Raw genomic sequence first — 20795 nt, 5'->3', positions numbered from 1 at the left:
GCTCTTTACTCCCCTTCACAACTCCTGCCCTGCTGATGCTGAACACTGCCTCCCACTCAGCTCAGTGTCTTGGGGCAGCCAAAAGCAAGTCCCCTGGTGCTCTTACTCTTCACTGATGCCATGGGGATGAATGGATGAGGAAAACTGGAGTAGAGAGGAGAGCAATGTGCTGTGCTGCTCTGGGAATGAAGGCATAGCTCCCACGTAAAATCAGTGTGAGTAAGGAAGGTCACTCTGGAAGGCAGTTCAGTGCCACAGTATTGAAATGCCCAGGTATGATCAGGCAGATTTACCTGCTGCAGGATTATCCCCATGCACATTTCACAGGTGATATCCCAAAGGCAAATACACCTATGCACACAGAGTCAGCACACATTCAGCTTTCCATTGCCTCCCTCTGGGTACAGATGACGTTTTATATTTAAGCTTAACTAGAGCACAGAATTCTCTTGTACCTTATTTTGTTAAATTACTGAATTGCTGTCCAAGCACGGAGTCCTCTGTACATAAGGAGTGGCATATGTCTGGAGCTCTCTGCAAGGAACTATGAGAAACAGATAAGGACCTGTATTCCGGCCCAGGAGCTTAATGCACAGGAATTCAAAGATCCAGGGATAAATCAACAAAGGCTCACGCCAGCAAGATGCTGGGCTTTCCTGTAGACGTGTCCAACTCAACAGTGCTTAGTCCTGAAAGGATTTCAGTGGAGACGTAAAATGACAGCAGTACTCAGACTTTCCACAGTGGGGCTGCCAGAACTGCTCCTATCCTGCTCTGTCCCCAAAGAAACAAAAAGCCTATTTTTCCAGCCCTGCTCATCCTGCCTGGACAATGAGTGCCACGTTACAGTCATTCACCAGGATGCAACCACTGTCATGCACCACTCTGTTACTATGTACTCATAAATCCCATCCATGGGGCAGATATGCATGCCTGATTCCAGACAACTCCTAAGGTACATTCAGCAGCACTTCTTTTCACCAGCTTGGCTCTCTACTCAAGAGGCTACCTGGGACCATAGATCTAATGAGACTACAAAGGACCTGACTTACACCTCCATATAGTTTGCAACACCACTTCTTTGATTCTAAAGATAGACAGCAAACCCCCAAACCATGCCCAACTGATACCAAAAATCATGTTGTTACAGCAGTAAGATACAAATGACCTGTGTACCAAGTTACAATTTTTGATCATTGAATACATTGTTTGCTTCTACTTGGAAGTTATATTATGTTTCACAGACACACTAGCTCTTCTTTTTGGGTCAGTCCACTGATAATCTTTAAAAATAAACCCACTAAGAACAAAGTATTATTTATCGTCTGGTTTTTGCTCTCTGATTTAGAAACAGTTCTCCCCAGCAACTTTAAAAGCCAACGCATTAATACACAGTGACAGATGGGCTGAGCTTTTCCTTGTTCTCTGATAAGAGCACAGTGTGCATCAGGAGTCCCAGCCAGCACCACAGGTGACATGTGGCAGTAAGGCAGCCTCTCCGCTGCCCTGCTCACCCCCATCATGCCTGCATGACACTCAACACACCAAATGACACTCTTACTCCTGACACCCTCCCCTATGGATTCTGGGAAGGTTAGAAACAACAGGAGAAATTGTTCTAGCAGTAAAATCCAGAAGAAAAGCATTGGGTGAGGTCAACATTTGGAAAAGCTTTTGTTGAAATTATTCCATCAACTTCTATCTGAGCAAAACAAGATTTTTCAAAATAAGCTCTTTGATGTTCATCTGGGTACGCCTGCTTTAGGCCAGTAGCTGCTAAACAAACCCACAGGCTGATAACCAGCTCTGCCACACCAGTGCAGAGCAGATTTCACTGCTCTAAGGTCTTTATTTCTGTTTAGTCTCAAGTGAATCCTTCACATGCCCTTTCAAGGTGATTTATGAGCTTCACTATACTGCTGAGCTCTCTTTCCTTGACACTTGCTGCTATTAAAATTCGTGACTGATTTTTGAGTCCTGGATAGCTCAGGTGCAGGATACTCAGGAAACACCCTGCAAGAGCTTATTCTCAGTATGCTCTTTCAAAGCCAAGAATAAATCCGAAGTTTATTCTCTTAAGCTCTAAATCATTGTAGTTTGCCCTTTTTGATTGATTTTGAGACTTGAAACTTCATTCTTTATACTCAGAGTGAAATGGAAACTGTGCTGTGAGAGATGTGAGATGCTCAACAGCAGGGCCAGGCAGGTGTGTGATATCTGGAGAGTACTAGAAGCAGCATCTTCCTTGTCACTTTTTTGTGGTGTTGTTCTGCTGACCTTTTGCACTGGAGCTCTGGGAGCTCAAATATGAGGGCCACAAAGGCTACTTAGCCCTACATATGGTACCCAGAACTTTCCCCCTGGAAGTTTTCTCCAATTTTTTTAACCTTATGAAATGGGTATTCCATTGTATGAAAAAACTTTTCAACAGTGCAACTTCAGGAACCATTTCAATGCTTTTCCCCCTTTTGCTGCTGGGAGAATTTAAGTTACTGGTATGAATGACAAGGCTGTTTTGGGGACCTAAGGAAAGCTGCACAACAAATGGAGCCTCCTGTCTTGCCCTGTAAGGCTCACGAACACCACATCATGCAACACCAATGAGTGCCCCAACCTACGCATGGTCACTTGGGTGAAGCTGGAAAAGGAATGCACAGCTCCTCCTGCCCACACTAGGAAACTCCTCTTATTTCATAAACTTTGAAACTGGTTTTAATTCATGTGCCAGAGAGTTGAGTCACAGACATTCTGGTCACTTGGATGAACCCAGAGCATAAAAGGGCAAAATACAAATGAGCGTACAGAAAAGCGCGTAACTGTAGCCAAGTTTAATATTGAATTAGCTAACTGAAGAAACGGAAAGTTTTGGAGGTTACAGTTCCCATACTACCTAAAAACAGCACCTGAGCTGGCAAGCATGGCCCACCTGAATGTCACAGCCCAAAGGCTGAGTGTGAAAAATTGTGCTGAACAACTGAACTGCTTCTTAAGGTTTTTGCATGAGCTTCATGCTCCAAGGAGCTGCACAACAAATCTTGTTAGCTAATGGTCCTAAATAGACGAAATCCAACCCTTGAGGATTTGTGAATGAAGAATCTTGCACAAACATGATATCTTTTTGGCTCCTACAGAGCAGGTAGAATTACCTGGTCTTCCAGCAAGACCTTCCAAAGAACCACGGAGAACAAGGACAGGTGAAAGATGATTTCCTACAGTGGGATACCTTACTTGGCAAAGAAGGGATCAGTTACCTTCTTCTCATATCAGTTGCAGAGTGAGTTAGTTCAACATGAATGGCAACCAATCTGGTTGCATATCCCTTCAAATCTGGATTCTGATTTAAAGTTGAGTTCCCAGATGATTTCTTGGTTTTAAACCAAAAAAACCCTTCACATTCTGGTTTTCACAGTACACAGACCACTTTAATAACATTAGTTATCAGCTGCTGTACTAACAACACTGGTTTTCTATTATTATATCCTACCTGATTTACCTGAGCATTTCTCCGGGACATTGTTCTGATCACAGATTATTCTGACCAGCTGCTTTGCTGTTTAAATATTTCGACATCCTAATGGAATGTGGGGCCATCAGGATTTTTTCTACAGTTGAGTATCAGACTCTGGCTACAGACCTCACTTTTTATTTCCTCACTCTTTACCTTACTTTACCTTAAAGGAAGTAAGTTTCACGTCAATTACAGTAAAGTAGAATGAACATGAGATGGAAGCTCCGCCAAAGAGGCACTTCACAGCTTGTGGAAGAGAATGGAAAGAAGATGCCTGAACCAGCAGGGAGTACACAGCCATTAGGCAGGCAGTGTAACATGCCCGCAGCTGTTCTATTTTGGAATACAGCAGCTTGCATCTTGGAGATGAAAAATAAGGAACCAGTGCCTGGTGTGTTCATTTGAAACCTTTCGTATTAGGACAAGGAGATAATGATGCATGAGCACTTCATAGACTGCAAGATGTTGATAAGTCTTTTGTTATATCTTGTCACTGACATACTGCAAGACAGCCACAGGCTTTAGATACAACTCATGCATGACCTCTAGAGAGAGAAACGCTGAGGTCAGGTGCCCAGTCTTGGAGTTGTGGGAAGGTGCTCGTGCCCACAAAGAGCCCGTGCTCACCTACATCAAACTGTAGTGTTATTCAGTAAATCCAGACCCCAAAGGCGGCATACAACTGCTTCTGCTTCAGAGAACAGTGAAGTTCACCCAGAGCAAAGTGATGGTGCAACAGCCAAACATAGGGGTTGCAGAGCCCAGAAGGACCTCCTGACATCCCCCAGCATGACTGTGAGCACCAGGCTTTCACCCAGCGGTCATTGTGCTGATCCTGTGACACACAGCTGAATCAGAGAACACCTTTCCAGAAAGGGCCTGTCTCCACTGAAAGAGGACAATGACAGAGATTATTGCCAGCCCAGCTCCAGGCTGCAGCTGTTAAAAATCTGCCAGGGCCTTTCTGCAGAGATGCAAGGGAAGATTACCCACCACACAGCATATCTGAAATCATATGTTGAACAGTGCCAGGAGTACCATGGCTCAGGCTTTAACCATAACCTTGGATTTGAAATACAAAACTCTCCTCACTGCTCTCTCCCTGCACCATGATTAAGCTTTCAAGCAGTGCTGCAGCAGTGCAGGATGCTAAGCCAAGTTTTGCAGCACACAGCATTCTCAGCACTAACCGTAGAGAATTAAAGGAACAGAAATGCATAAAATTAAAAAACCTATGAGTAATGCTTTCAGAAGAAAAATAAATATACCATACTGTGGGAAAATGTTTAAATATCTGAATCGAATCTTCAGCAAAATTATTTGCTTTAACATTGGCAGGTGTTTTAGGCTATCTAAATAATTCAAGTACTTTCCTTACATTACTTCTCCTTGAAATAAGAGTTTCATGTTTATTATTCATTACTCAGGTGGGGAGCTCTGCTTGCTACAAAAGTAAGTGGAACAAGCAGCTGCAGTAAGGTGAGATCTGGGACCCAAGCATGAGCTCTGTACTAAAAGCATTTCGCACCCAAGGAACAGGATATAACCTACAACCATTAACATGGCAGGAGTAAAACACAGTTTCTTCCTCAAACAAGATTAAATCAGTAAAATAAAACAACCCAAGCTGAGATTCATTTTGTCTATCACCACAGGTACCAGCAGGCTGTTTCTGACCCCACTCAGCACAGCCCCACCCAGGTAAGGCATTTTCCCTGTCATTCCAAATGCTCACTGTGATGGGAACTGCTGTAATTAAAGGCAGTAAAATTTAACACACATCCCTTCTGTGAGCAGTTCCATTAAGTCAACAGCATTACTATCCCCAGGAAGAGTTATGTGATCTGCTCTCTGCCCACCTGCATGAACTACTTCATTTCCCTGTCGCTGAGCTCCACACCTGATCCTGCCCTGTGCCTGACACGAAAAGGTGTTCTGCATCTAATGCATCCCCATGGCCAGAGTGGAGAGGAGAAAGGGCACACTGTGCTCCTGACCCAGCCCCATTGGAATCACAAATGGAGCAGGTGATACCTTGGTCTCAGTGCAGCTGATTTAATAAACCTGTCTCAACACCTTAGGAAGTGTCAGGTTTAAAACTGTCCCTGGAGATCAGATTTCACCAGCAGAATGCTCAGCATATTTTTGAGCTGTTTTCTATGCTTGTCCCACACCGCCGAGGCATTTTGTACAGAGGTCAAAAATTTGGGCATGCTACCATAAAAGTCAGGAAATCATTTACAGAATGCATAAAAATTGCTTTGCAGGGCAGTGACTCAGAGCTGAGAGAACATGACATAATCTCTTTGCTCTATAAACAAACGTAGTTAATGTATAGCCTTTAATATGCAATAATCTAACGTTTCCAAAGATAAAAGATCCAATCCAGTTTCATTTCTCTACTGATGACAGTGGAATTTAGCAGAAGACACAAGTATTTCAGAAAGAATGTACAGTTCCATCATTCATTACTACATGACAACTCTCTCCACCTACCACATTCCTCCTCTCCAGGACAAGTGAGATGTTTTGCACACCTGAAGATGGACGTATATGGAAGGAGAGCTTTGTTATCCCTCTATATTTTTTTTTTTTTCCAAATCTGAGGTCAGTGCTTACCAGCCAGGGCCTTGATGCGGGAGCGCTCAAACAGCCGAGCAGAACTGTTCTCATTGTCCCAGTCGTCCACATCCCAGCGGTTGTTGACATCGCTGTACTGCTGTTGGATTTCAATGTTGTCGTAATCTGTCGCTACCGTTGTCGTCATCCTGAGTCTTCTCCTTAGCCTCTCCTCACCATCAGAGTCTTCTTAAAACCCTCTGTCAAAGAAAAACACAGAAAAATAATCATTTAGATGGTACACATATATAGGAAGAAAGTTGTAGATGTCAAGCTCAGGACTTCTGGTTTCAAAAATCAGTGACTTTTACTTGAAGCACAAGCTCAAGAACAGGTCTGATACCAGCCAGTCCTTCAAAGAATGAAAAAATTAACAAATATTATTTAAAAACCAAGTCCTTTACCAAGGACAGAAGCTTTGATGCCTACCCACATCCAGAATTGTCATGTTCAGCTCCACAAAGTGGAGTATGGATGGAATGGTGCAGTAAAACACTTCCACAATTGAGATTTTCAAAAGCAGACCATTGGCTTTAGAGATCTGTGAGTGTCAGCTAAAGCATATGGAGCTGCGGACAAGTCAGCTAAGAAAAACCTCAAGCACAAATATGACCTCAACACCTTTACAAAATGGTGCAAATACTGATGGAAAAAAATTGCAGATTCTTAAAGAGCCACATAAGCATTTGACAAGCAAAAGCCTTTTAATGTGGGTCTGGAGAAATATTTCTGTCTCTGCATGCAAACACTGACTTTGTAACTGGTCCTTGCAGTTTATTTATGAACTAATCCAGATAAAACCAACTAAATGATGCATTACTTTGAACTCTCCGCAGGAACAACAAGGCACCCACCAACGCAACCCTTGGGGTGAGGTTCTCCTCTTTCAGGGTGCTGTTTGCATATTTATTCTGTTTTCTGATTAGATTTGCATGTATTTATCAGTACTAGCTATAAGAGAGGCAGACATCTGGGGGGGGAGGAGAAGGAGGGAGGTTACACACCGCTGTGAGCCCAGTGGGAGCAGCGTTGAGCATTCCCTTTGCCCGCCAGTGCTGAGAGACCCACAGGAGCACACAGTGCTCCTCAGAAACAGAGTTCACCTTTGCAAAACGCAACAATTACCAGAAATGCAGTTAAATGCACGGGCAAGGCTCCTCAGAAACACAGAGTTCACCTTTGCAAAACCTTTGCAAAACAATTGCCAGAAATGCAGTTAAATACATGGGCAAGGCTCCTCAGAAACACAGAGTTCACCTTTGCAAAACGCAACAATTGCCAGAAATGCAGTTAAATACATGGGCAAGGCTCCTCAGAAACACAGAGCTCACCTTTGCAAAACGCAATAATTGCCAGAAATGCAGTTAAATGCATGGGCAAGGCGGAGCCAGGGGGGCGCCCTTCTACCTGGGCGGGGCGCGCGCTCCCCCTCACGGCGCCCCGCCCGGGGCCTGTCTTGGCTTTTCTCTCTTTTAGCTCACTTTGCAAATAATTTTTTTTTTAATTTAAAAAATTAAAAAATAAGTTAAAAAAGCAGCCCCCCAGCCGCCGTACCGGGCAGCCCGGAGCGCAGGGCGGGGCCAGGCCGCCGCTGAGGGTGGAGCCGAGCAGCCCGCCCCGCGGAGCCCAGCCCGCCCTCACGGCCCGCCGCGCTGGCGCCACCTGCCGGCCCGGCCCCTCCCGACACCCGCATGTCGCGACATAAACACACCTCGCGCGCGACAGACGGCGGGGCCGCGGTGGCTCACCAGCGGGGTTAATTCCCCATCCTTGCCCGGGATAACCGAGCCGGCCGGGTGTCCCCCGTCCCCAGCCCACGGCAGGTCCGTGCCGTGCTCCCGCGCGGACGAATCCCGGCGTTTGTCGCAGAAATGGGAGCGGAGCCGCGCTGGGGCGGCTGTTACATAAGGAGCTGCTAGCGAAGGCACAGTGCGAGCGCTCAACCTTCACAAAAGGTGGGAAGGAAGCGCTTTAGTCATGGGAAGCTGCCAACAGAGCGAGGGAAAGCGAGGAGAGCTGGCTGTGGGGAAGGTCGTGGGGACGATGCTCCCGCGGCGCATCCCGCAGGAGCTGGGCATGGCTCGGCCGCTGGAACGAACAAAAGCGGGCAGCAGAGACGGGAGCAAGGATTAAATCCCACTCGGAGCGCTTCTGCACAGCACTCCCCAGCTGATCCTCACTGAGCATCGGGCCTAGACAAAAACCTCCCTTTGATCCCTGTACACAGGCTGAAATCAGGGTTAATTCCAATTAAATCCACGGAGCAACCAGGATATAAACAACGAGAGGGAACAGGCTGGTTCACAGCATCATTTTCCATCTTTTCTATATTCACCAGTGCTCAAGGAAGAGAGGATATTCCGCGGGAAAAGCTGCAGCTCCAACCATAAAAATACAAGCAGTGACCTCAAAATCGGGATGCAGTGACATGTAATTTAATATAGATGGAACATGCCATGGGATTTAATTTATCTCCCTGTCACTGCTGTTTAGAAACAGACACAACTCAATCCAGAATAAATTCAACTGTAACTTGTGCGTTATCACTTCTCCCACCCTTCCTGAGAATCCCACAAGCAAAATCTATCCCAGATAAAGCTAAATTGAGCATGAAATGGCCTGTTATCCCACACCTATAGGGCTGGAAAACCTGCATCCTTGTTCTAACAAAAGCAATGCCTCTCTCCCTGACATCAGGCTCCCTTTTCTGGGATGCAGCTCCCCGCCACAGGGACAGTAGAGCGGGGGAGCAGGGAAGCACTGCAGGGATAAAAATAAGCACCTTGCAGCAAAGCGAGGTGAGGAGAACACAACAGAATCCTGATTCCAGAGAAAGACCCAGCTACAGAGCATGCAGCCACCGCCTTCAGGCCCTGCTGGAAAACAGCTTTTCTCGAGTCCTGCTGCAGCTCTGATCCAGCACAACCCACTGGTGCCTCTGGGAATGGGAAGATAAACACGAGCCCCGGCAGAAACCTCCAGGCTTCTCTGACTGCAGGGATGGAGGTCCTGCAGCTGGGATGAGCTTCAGCAGCACATCTTGGGCCTACATTAAGGGTGTCCCGATCTGACATGAACAACACCAGCAACTGCCCAGGGAGTAACGGGGGGAAATGGTTCGGAATTTTCCTGGAGCCCTTAATGTAGCCGAGTTCAGTGTTAATGACCTTGAATGTAATCCACCTGGGAAATCAGCCCTGCATGAAGGACCATGCTGAAAACCCTCTGTGTGTGTCTAGCACACACATACATGTAACATACATACATTTCCAGATTTATTTTAAGCCTCTGCACGAAGCACCCACCAACACCCACAGAGAGATCACCACAGAGCACAGGGAGAGAGGCAAGCCTGTGTTCCAGCAGGAAAAACCTTTGTCATTTAAACATCCTGGTCTAGCTTTAAGCTGAAATACCTCTCTAATAAAGATGTTTTCTGCAGAGAGCCAGAGGCAACAGGAATTTCAGCTGCCAACATCCTGAGCAGCATTCTGCAAGCCAGCCCACTCTCAGGATTGGATAAACACAAACACCCTGGGAACAAGGCATTTCAGAAATAACAGGTCACAGTTTCATTACTATTCACTATTCAGACAGACTCCAGGATGTCATATAGGGCTTCAAACCAGAGAAAGCAGGCACTGGGGTTTCTCAGTTAGTCAGCACCCTCTTAAAATCTTCTGCCAGTGCTGCATGCACCTGGCTTGGAGATGTTAGCAGGCAATTCCAGGGATAAGCAGGCACGGGGTTGAGCTAATAAAGAGCATGGAACTGCTCCAGGCCCTGAATACACAGGCCTGTCACGATGGGCCAAGAAAGATCTGTAAATTTCCAAATTCCTTCCTCATTGATAAAATATAACTGTTGCCTTCTGCCATGGGTACCATGCTAGACGACCTCATGAGACAAAAGAGATCAAACCATTTCATTTCAAAGCATTCCTTAAAACCTATTGCATAATCCGAGGGCGGGGGGTTGGCATTATCTTCAAAAAGAAGAAATGGCTTGAAGAAAAAAATCAGCTACCAGGAAGAGCATTTTCTCAGACAGTTTTCAAAGGCCACATCCAGGGGTCAGACCTTTTGTATTTACTTTCATAAATAGACCAGATTCTGCTCTGTTTGTTTCTCTGATAATAGAAAACAAACAGTTTCATTTGGCCCATCTGAAGAATGAATTCATTAAAAAAAAATTCATTGGCTACTTTTAAATGCAATCATGTAATTCACTAAACAGGCTATGACTATAATCCCTGAAATTCTGCCATAACCACACATCTGGAATTACTTCCTAATAGTTACATTTATCTTTAAAGCAAACATTGTTTTTTCAAGAGTTACTATTCTTCCAGGAAACATGCTAAGTTGTAGTTAGATTCATGTTACTCTTACTAAGGATTGTCAAGAGGTTTTTATGGTGCTGTGATTGAAGAAAATGTATTTTGAACAGCAATCCCCAAATGGTTTAATGGCTTAAGTAAATAGACTGTTCCCTGGCTAACACAGCCCAACCTATTGCTGCTTTTCTGGCATTAATGATAACTTGTGCATTCTCACTAACTCCCACTGAATGTGCGACAGGACTGAAAAGGAGGCACAGACACTCCCATCTCCAGGTCACCAGAGCACAAGGGTCTGGTGACAAGCATGGACACAACCACTGTGACAAAGAGAATGGCCTGCTGATCCCACAGATCAGATATGTAGCTCAAAGAAACCACAATTACACACTTCCTCTTTTCTGGTAGCCCTCTGAAACCAAGGCTGGATGAGCATAGAAAGCAATTCCATTACCATTTTTATAGGATACTTTCCCTCCCATTCTGTCCTCTCCTACTGATGGCTCAGACCATCTCACCAGTTCACCTCTTCACTTTAGAACCATCATTATCACTAAACCCAGGAAAATCTAGTTCAAATGTAACCAAACTTTGCATTTTTTTCTGAGCAATATTCAGCTCCCTCCTAACAGCAGCACAACAGACATTTAATAATTTTTATAATGTCATTTTAAACTGATATTTAAGCTGGAGAATGGAAGTTCCTCTGAACTTTCAGTGTCCACCCACAACTTATCACCCTAACAGGGTGAGATTCTCACCCTAAGATTGAACAGAGAGGAAAGTGGCCTGGTCAGAGGTCAAGAGGGGCATCTTGGGAGAGGCTCAGGGCTGGATGCCAAATGAACATACACATCAAACACCCCCACAGGTCAAACTCTGCAAGTATTTACAAAGCACTAGTTAGAAACTCAAGAGTTGCACAGAAGCCTTGGACTGAGAAACTGAAGCCCTGAGAATAAAGCTTAGAAAGACTGGAAAGTGCAGGTCCTAATTCCAGCCATTTCTCAGCCTGAAGCCCAAGGAGGTGTTTCCAGCCTCTCTCCCTGCTCAGACCTCATGGTGCTGAACTGCAGAGCATTTCCAGGGACAGGAGCTCCCCCATCCTGACAGGGCAGCAAGGGCAGCACACTCTCTTCTGTTCTGGCTTGTTGTTTCAGCTGCTAAACCAATCCCAAAACAATAAAGGCAGTAACTCAGCAAGGCTGTAACTCCCTTGACCTCCAATATCCCCTCTCACCCTCTCCCAATCCCATCTTTCCTTCCACAAACAGAACCACACTGTTTCTGCATTTTCCAGCCCAGGAGTGTGCCATGCCTTTGTCTCTGCTTCCCAAGCCAACCCACTTTGTGGTGCTGACTCCTCTGGCTGTCCACGCTCTGGGACATGGAGCCCAACAGCCCAAAGCACCCTGAAAGGTCACAGCAAAGGGGGGACAGGCTGTGCTACCAAATGCCACAATCAGTGTGTGGGGCACTTTGGGAATGCACAAACAAGGCAAGACTGAAGCCTCTTTATTCCCAATATAGGCTGGAAAAGCGTGCAAAGGTCACTAAAATCAGGCAGCCCGTCCTTCATGAGAGGTCTGCTTCCCACATCCCAGATAACCCATCACTCCAAAGACCAGGGAGCTTACAGTGAATTCTAGGCTCTTGTTTTCCCTCTGAGGTCCCCAGGATATCACACTCTAGCTGGGAGATGGGTGCATAATTAAATAAGCACTGAAACAACTTCAGAAAGTGTTTGTGCTGTTCTCTGAAAACAGAAACAGCCTCGCTGTACTGGAGCCCCCAGTGCTGTCAGCAGGGGTGACTGGTGCATACCCAGTACCACATGCCACACATGGGACAAAGATTCCAACAACCAAGCACAGCCAAGGGCACCAGGGCACAGAGAAATTCAAAATTACTGAAAATAGATTATTTAATAAATGCTAATTTCTATTTCAAACTTTCATTTCCAGCACGGACCCTTAAAACCTTCTAGTCTGATTCTCTCCACATTTAGAGTGACAAAGTTTCACCCAGTTTCTCATCCATCACCCAGCAATCTGGATTCCATTTTTCCTGAAGACTCCATAACCATTTAATTAATAAATGTGGTCCAAATTTGCCCTCTGGAATATGAGGTAGCTCCATCCAACTGAGGATATAACCCAAGACATGCCAACAGTATTTGAAGAGCCTCCTAAAAACACAAAGGGGACAGAGGGTGGCTTCATATGGATTTCATCCAAGGTCAGACACATAATAGGAGTTGTGGGATGGCACTCTCTAGGCTTCTGTATTTCCCTGTGGAACATCCCAGAATAGACACTGCCCCTGAACCTGCCCCTGAACTCAAGGGAAGCCCATGCCCTTCCACCAGCAACACACAAACCATGAACAGACTAAATCAGGAAAAAGCCAGAAGCATTTTAGGTAGAAAGTGGCTGGTTTTGGGAAAAAGTTAATAAAGAGGAGTAGAAAGATGAAGCAGAACTGAACTTACCACACACAACACTTCAGGGTGGAGTGAGCACCGAAGTCCTTCTGGGACTGCCCTTCCTTTCCCCTCATCACTTGAAGAATATAAAACACATTTTGCCAAGCTGCTGAGGGGAGGGCTCTGTCTCAGCCATCAGCAGCTCCTAGGGAGCAGCATTCCTGCATCCCTACCGAAAGGGAAAGTCTATGGGGATCCAGAAGGGCCTGGAGTTACACACAGAGCACAAACACCCACCAGGGCTGTGAGAATAAAACTCCACATACTGGGCCCAGTTCAAAGAATGCAACCTCCTTATTTAGTTTTTAAGCAAAACACAGAGTACTCAACCTCTTTCCTCGTGTGTTTGTGGTTTTCCCTAAACATGCACTGCTGGGCAAGGTTAGTGGTATTTAAGCAGTAGGAGCTTGGTTGAACTCCAGTAAGTACATCACAAGATAGTCCATGGCTGCTCCAGTGAGATCCATGGATTAAATACAGCTTCACTCCAACTCATGAACCACCTCTGTATCCAACACAGCCAAAACAGATGTAACTCAGCACCCAAAAAATCTTATGAAACATCAGCTGGGCATTTTCTAAACCCAGCATCCTGTTTTCTGTTTCTAAGTAAGTCAGTAAAGAAATTCCCATAGATTTCAATTCACGCAGCTCTTGGTCATTTGCTTTTTAAAAACACTTTCATCACCCTCTTAGTCTTTCCTGTGCCAAAGAAAGACAGCCTCTGGAATCATTAGGATGTCTGGAAATGTCCTGCCATGCATAGGGCTTAGCTGGAATAAACCTGGAGTACCAGCTCAGCTCTGCTCTACCATATCTCTCCCCAGCTCGATTCCTGCGTTATTTATAACTTCTATATCCCAATTACTACATTTCCCACCCTTTTTCAGAAAGAGTTGCATTTCTGAGGAGGGTAATCCATCGAGAAGGTGCCTTTTCCAAAGCCTAGGCTTGGGAAGAGTATTCCTATGGAGGAAAATTCAAGTGCCAGTTTGTGAGTTTAATTGAATCTGCTTTCAGGCTTTGCAGACTTGTTCTGGTGCAAATGCAGCTGGTCACTTTGAAAAGTGAGGAATGAGCAGCAAAACCAGGGATTATGTTCTGGTCAGGACTGGAATAGCATCCTGAATGTTGTGAGGGCTTTACAAGACAACCAATATGTGCTGGTGCACCTGTGTGCTCTGATCTGTGGGGTCAGCAGCTGGCATGCCAGCTCTTTTTCTGAGGAATGACTGTCAGCAGGCCAAGAGCCCTTCAGCTCTTATAGCCCCTGCACTTACTGTACTATAAATTCTTAGAGAGGAAATTTTGACCATGGAATTGCCTGAACTTTTTGATAAATTAAAGAACGTAATAGCAACAACCTTCTGATGGTGGTAAATTAATGTATAGTGATTAAAAATCTGAGCAGGCTGGATTAACATTATGTTGTCTCTATATACCACAAAGGGTGCTCTGGGTTGTAACCCAAATGAAATCCACATGAGGAAATGAACTGGAGCTGGAATCAAAAAGGCTCCAGGTCAGCTGGGTCCCTTCTGGAACTACAGGAAGGCCTTTTCTGATGTAGGCTCTCACTCAAGGTAACCTTTACTCTGATCCACCCCTCAGCTTTAGCACAGCTCAGCAGTTTCATAGCTACAGTGGAGGAGACAAGAAGTCTTCACAGAGACCTGCCATGGAGATGGGACCTTGTTTCACCAAACCACCTTGAAAAGTCGTCAGAAGCCTCTGCATTTCACCCCTTGCCATCCAGACCACAGCGCAAGGCAAAGATCCACTTTCCAAACACCTCTAAGAAGTACTTGTGGATGGGCTGGTGGAGGACACCAGGGAAAACTTGTCTGGCAGGCAAGAAAACTGATGTATTTCACTACTTATCAACACATTTCCAAAGAAATTACCCAAAAAATTCCTTCCACGGTCACTGAGCATTTAAAGGACAATATTTAGTTAGTATCACTCTGTTCTAAAAGCTATATGTGGGTTGACCTTCACCAAAAGAATGTAAAAATACAGGGGAATTGTCTACAGTGCTATTTACCTTTTTCTTCAGCAGAACAAAACAGAAAAGTCTTTTTTAGTATTTTTCAAGTGCTCACGCAGAGCAGAGTTCCAATAAAAACCAGGTGCCCTCGGAAAGGAGTTTCCCATTTTCTGGTCTCCACTCTCTCATGACCCAGCTTACAAGAAACAGAGCTCTGAGGTTTGGGAACCTGCTGTGTGTCGGGAAGGACTGAAAGAGGAGACGCTCCCACTGCCTCCGGCTTGCCAGACAGTTGGTTCTCCTTTGGATGAGGGCACTGCTGTCAGTGCAGGAAAAGCTTCACATCTTGACCCTGGCCACGACCCTCACTTGGCAGGAAGTCCCAGGCAACCTGAATGCCCTCGGTGACATCACTGTTTACTTGGACAGCGAACTGGCAGTGCCAGGTGGCATCCAGCTGAGGGGCATCATGGAGACAGTGCCTCAGCTTGCAATCTACAAGGAAACTTTCCTCAGGAAAACATGGATAACTCAGACATTGGAAGATCATTCAAGAACTGCTGCAATTGCCTCTGTGCGACCATGTGATTTATCAATATCAGTTTCCATACGTTGTATTAATTCGAATGGAGATAGCCACAGCCAGGTGTCTAGGGATGGCAGAGGGACTGGCGGTGCTGTGCCACGGGTCTGGGGCTGGAGTTTCTGCCCCACTTCCCACTCCCACCGAGGGGGTCTCACACAGAAACTATGGCCCTGGATTACATGCAGAAGGAGAGCACCTCCAAGCCTGCCCTCGCTACACGAGAGCTGACTCCAGGCACTGACACACTTCCATCCGGAGCACATTCCTGCTGCCGCGGTCCGTCTCCGGAGCTGAGATGCGATAGCTCTGACCTCCTTACAGGAGGAGGGCTGCCAAGTAAACAGGCCTGGCTTAACAGCCAGCCAACTGCTGTCTCCCCTGCCCTTCTATTTTCCCCCTCCACTTCCACTCCCCACCCTTCCTGAAGGTCCCAGCCCAAGCAACAGACATTCAACCTGTGGATGAGTGGGAGTGAGCCGGAGCCTCTGCCCATCTTCCCTTCCCGGCATCCCTGCGAGCTCCCATTTCCTTCCCACAGGGAGGAGGCTGCGACGCCCACCTGGGTCATGCCGCAGTGCTGAGCTGAAGCACAGCCAGAACAAGATGCAGCCGTGGGAGGCTGAGCACACTCACGGCTTGGCAATCCTGGAGTGTCCCTGAGAGAGGGCACAAAACCAGGGAGTAATGTCAAGCTACGCTGATCTACGCCTAGGCGAACCTCCTCCGTGTTGGAGGGCTTTATGTAAGGGCAGGGAAAGGCTCCACCACTCCCAGCCAAGGAGGAGAAATTGAGGACAGACTATGCACAGGCACCTCCTCCCTCTTCCGAGCTGCTGGTCGGGGGAGGCTGCCTGGTGACAACTTCCAGGGAGGAAGATGAGACTGAGCTGCTTTGGCTCTGCCTCCAAACTGCAGAACAGCGGTGGGAAACCGCACCCAGGGAGACGCCCATGGAGAAGAGGATGTTTTGTTGTGGAGGCTTTTGTTCTGGACTCTGTTTATTACCGACACTTCACAGCCAGGCAGGCAGAGTTGGGATCCAATTTAAAGGGCCAGCCTGGAAGAAATAACCTGCTACGCATCCGTCAGGTTTGGAATTAGCAAACAAACAAACAAAACCAACAAAATTCAGATTCCAGGGGCAGGAATGGGGAAGGATTTGCTGGCACCCTCCATAAGGCAACAGAGCTGAAGCAACAGCTGGTTTCAGCAGCTCCAGCACCAATCCACTAAGGAGCAGTCCCAAGTCGACACCCAGAGACTGTCATTAAGAGGAGACACAAGGCAGCGCTAATTACCCCACAGCAATGCCCAGATGATCCACATGCTCCCATGTAGGTATTGGCTCCAGGTACCAGAGATTCCCAAAACCTCCCTCGCTGAGAGAGCTCTGCTTTAGCCAGTGATGCTCAATCAGCTTACGAGGTCTGGACAAAGAACTGGCCTAACAAAGAAGTATTTTAAAAAGAACTCGGATTTGGACAGTGTTTGGTCCCAGAGGAGGCACATCAAAGACTGCACCAGAACAAGACCTCCTTCAGATGCTGGAGCCCAAGCCCCAGCCAAGGTCATGCAAAGCTTTGTTTCTTGCAGTGAAATATGTTATAGGTACCATATGGATTCTAACTGTTCTCTCTTGAATGAAACAAAACCCAGAATAATCAACAGAATGGGACAAATTCTGTTTCAGGGAGATGAAGACAATACTTGACTTTGGGTGAGGGAATGCCAGCATTTCTCTGGATTAGGAGATGAACTGAGAAATAGAGCAGTTTGATATGAAACACCCACTTGAAACAGGGGTGTTAAGAATTGTGTCCTGCAAATCAGCACAGCCTGCAGCAGCAGTGAGTCCACACGCACATCTTTGGCTAGGCTAAACCTGAAACATGACTGAAAGCTGTCAGGAAAAGGATCCTTCCCCAGCAAAAGAGGGAAATGTCAGCAGTCACACAAGTAAATCACCAAGTCAGCCAGTGTAAAGCACGATTCTGTCAGGCCAAAAGGATTCCTGGTTCCAGCAACCAAGCACAGCTTGATCCACTGCTTCCCAAAGAGCAGGAAATGTGTCTCATCCTCCCCAGGGGACACACAGCACACATCATCCACTTCTTGGCAAGGGAATCAAGAGCACCACATCCAAACTGGTCTCCTGGTTTCTAAACCAAACCTTTAGCGGGTTAGTGGGCATTGACCAGAAGAAGACAACAGGTAGAACTAAGCAGGCTTCCTGAATTTGCCCACATGGAAGTTTTAAATGGACACCAGCTGTTAATTCCTTTCTACATTCTTCACATTTTTTTGGCCAACTCCCGACAAGACAAACAGAAACCCTTCCCCTCCAACTTTCATCTGATGCATAGATAAAATAGTCAGGCAAGGAAAAGAAATCTATCTCATTATTGCCTTCATTTAAATGCATGCCTGTAGGTCCTCGATGCATCTCTGCCCTTTGAGAGGGGTTAAAGAGCCTTAATGCCATCTAAATTAAGTCAATTTGTTATTCAGAACATTTGTGAGCAAATAATTTGAGATGCATCCTCGGAGGAGAAAACACATGGGCAAGAATGTAAAACCCTGGGAAATAAGATGATAGATGGGAAGCAAAATCCAAAAAAAAGCTACATCTTAAATAACTCGGGTCAGTATTTTGCTTCTTTGATGATTCCACTATGGTCGAGGCTCTTTTTTTTTGGTATAAATATTTTAGTGCACATCCTTGTGTGCTGATTCATGTGAGATAGGAGATATTTATCATTTTATATATGCTGTAGTGATGACTCTTTCCAAGTTTTCCAAGTCAGTTTGCTAATCCTTGGAGTGTTGTCTTGTCCACCATCCCCAAGATGTTACTCCCAGCGAGTCCAGCCAGGATACAAGCCCTGGCCAGCCCTGACCCCTGCAGCCTGGGCCTTGGCTACACAGCCAGCCAAAGGCCTTTTCCAGGAGCCAGGGCCAGGAGAAGGGCTCCTCAGCTCCCTGGGGCCACGAGAGGAGCCCAAAGCATGAGGCGCCGTCCTCCAAAGCGCGTGTTATTCACAGTTCTGGATTCTCCAAGTAAAACAGGCAAATAAACACACCAATGACATTGGCTCCTTCAAAGCATCCAACTATTGTTATTGGCACTTGGATCCAAACAGCTTCTGGCCACATGTAAACATGGCCTGGCTTGCACAGAACCCACCCTGCGCACCCCAGGACGGGGAATGGGGACAAAACAACAGCCACAGGGTCCAAAAGCTGTATGTTCCTCTGCATTGGCCTCCCAGGGAAATTGTACCAAGCACTGTCACACCAAGGGCTCCAGCCCTTGTCTTGGAACAGGAAGAACCACAAGAAAACACACTGGAACTGTGTGATCACTCCAGGTGCAAAGACCAAAACCTGCCCACAAACCCCACTGTCACAACACCGAGGAAAAGCCTGCATAAAGCCATGATATGTAAAATATCTGATTGTTATTTCATTCTGATTTGAGGTTTTTGTCAGGGAAATGGATCCCCAGCTGGCACAGCCCCAGCCCAACAGCTGCATTGCTTTTCTACTTCCACAAACACTCGGAAAGTTCGCCAAAGCCCTGTTTGTGCTGGCAGACACCCAGCACTTTATTATTATGTACTATTAGTTCATAGTGAGAAATGTGCACTACAGGAAAAAAAGAATGCCCCAAGAAGCTCAGTAATTGGGTACAGATGTTAAAGATTTATGGAGCTCTCCCCACTGGACAGGATCTTACAGATTGTTTCTATCACCTGTTTGCTTTTGGACTTTTTAATAAGATAACTATGTGTGCTATCCTGGAAGAATATTCCAAAATTCCTCCTTCAAAAACTAATAACTTTTGATCTCCACTTGTCTCCTCTCAGTAACAATCTCTCCTTAGAGTTCCATAAATGCCACTTGATATTCATTTCATATTTAAATACAATCTTGGCTGTTGTTTTCATTATCCGGCAACTTTCAAATGCAATCAGACAATTTCATTCTTGCTTCATGGCCCAGAAAATAAACCTGACACATCAGACCAAGTCCCCAGCAATTAGAATCCATGATTAAATCTCTCAGTATTCAAAATACCCGATAATTTTCATATTTTTTTCTATTTTCTGGCAATCACCAGCTGCTCTGAATTTTTGGGGACAGCTGCTTGCCTGGTGCACAGAGCCCAAACCTTACTCAGGTTAAGCTGCCTGCAAAAGCACCCTAGTCCCATCCAGATTTCTGAACCTTGGTCCATTAAATTAATTCTGCAAAATATTTGAGATGTACAAAGCTCTGCAGCTGACAGCAAACACTGTGAAAGTGAAAGCACAAGGAAATCACTGGCATTTTTCATAACTGACCTGTAATGGTTTTGCCATTTCAAATTACATGAGGAATTATTTCTTTCCACTAGTACAAAATGGCAAAGCAATGTGCATTTCACTCGGAAATTGTTTTTCCAAGCATTTACAAAGGAGGATAAATCACCAAAAAAGGTTATATCTCTGCAAACCAGTGTGTGGGACTACTGAGTTTCTGCTTTGGCATCCAGGCTCCCTCCCCTCCTCAAAGGAAGGCACACCTCAATTTGGCTGGATAACCTGACATTGCCCTTCACCTTTCCCACAGGCCACAGCTGCTGATAAATTCTTCCTGAAAAATGATTTCATCCTTCCCGACAACATGGCTCACACAGTACAGATCCTATAAAGGTCAGGACCTCATTACAGATTTAGACGCTCAGTTCCCATCTGAAAAACAGTCAATCTGGTAAATTTGGAGGGTGGTTGAAAAATCTACAGAGATTAAGTTTTTCCCACAGCTTTGAAATGGACTTTATCCATCACTGTTGTACCTTTAGCTCAAAAAAAAGTTTGAAAAAGTTTTACAATCCCTGTTTACACAAGCTCAGACAGGATGACTCTGCACTGACAGCCTCTACCCTGAACATGGGTAAAGAGACTTTGAAGAGAGCACACGAGTGGGGTGTGTCCACCTCCCCTTCCTGAAGGGAATTCAGAAGGCAAAAAGCACCATTAGGAAAGGGCAAGTAGAGAAAAGCTCCATTTCACACCATGTTGTGCCATGGCCACCAGGCCAACATCTGCCACAGAAAACAGCTGCCCATTCTCTCTGGTTTCTGAGTCACACTCCCTGCACTCAGGGCTTCCTATGGAAACCTCCACTTTTCCCTGAATTTCAGAAGACTTGAACTGTCCTGGGTTATGGAAATATATGAAGTCATTCCCATACAGGAAGAAAGAGCCATCCTTCACTTGCCATGATCGC

General features: G+C 45.9%; 1 protein-coding gene across 4 annotated transcripts in view; it reads right to left on the bottom strand.

Annotated features, from left to right (window-relative positions):
* SPTBN1 (spectrin beta, non-erythrocytic 1) overlaps positions 1 to 20795 on the bottom strand; it is a 116969-nt gene that overhangs the window by 76301 nt on the left and 19873 nt on the right. For all 4 annotated transcript variants that reach the window (XM_085054144.1, XM_085054145.1, XM_085054143.1 and 1 more), the window contains exon 2: positions 6128 to 6327. In XM_085054144.1, coding sequence (XP_084910270.1) covers positions 6128 to 6275 — 148 coding nt within the window. In that variant the 5' untranslated portion in view covers positions 6276 to 6327. The remainder of the gene's footprint in view (positions 1 to 6127; positions 6328 to 20795) is intronic.

This window comes from Lichenostomus cassidix, chromosome 3, assembly GCF_008360975.1.
Source record: "Lichenostomus cassidix isolate B80296 chromosome 3, HeHo_3.0, whole genome shotgun sequence".
NCBI lineage: Eukaryota > Metazoa > Chordata > Aves > Passeriformes > Meliphagidae > Lichenostomus > Lichenostomus cassidix.
The sequence above is the reverse complement of the archived record's forward strand: the minus strand, read 5'-3'. Positions and strand labels throughout refer to the sequence as shown.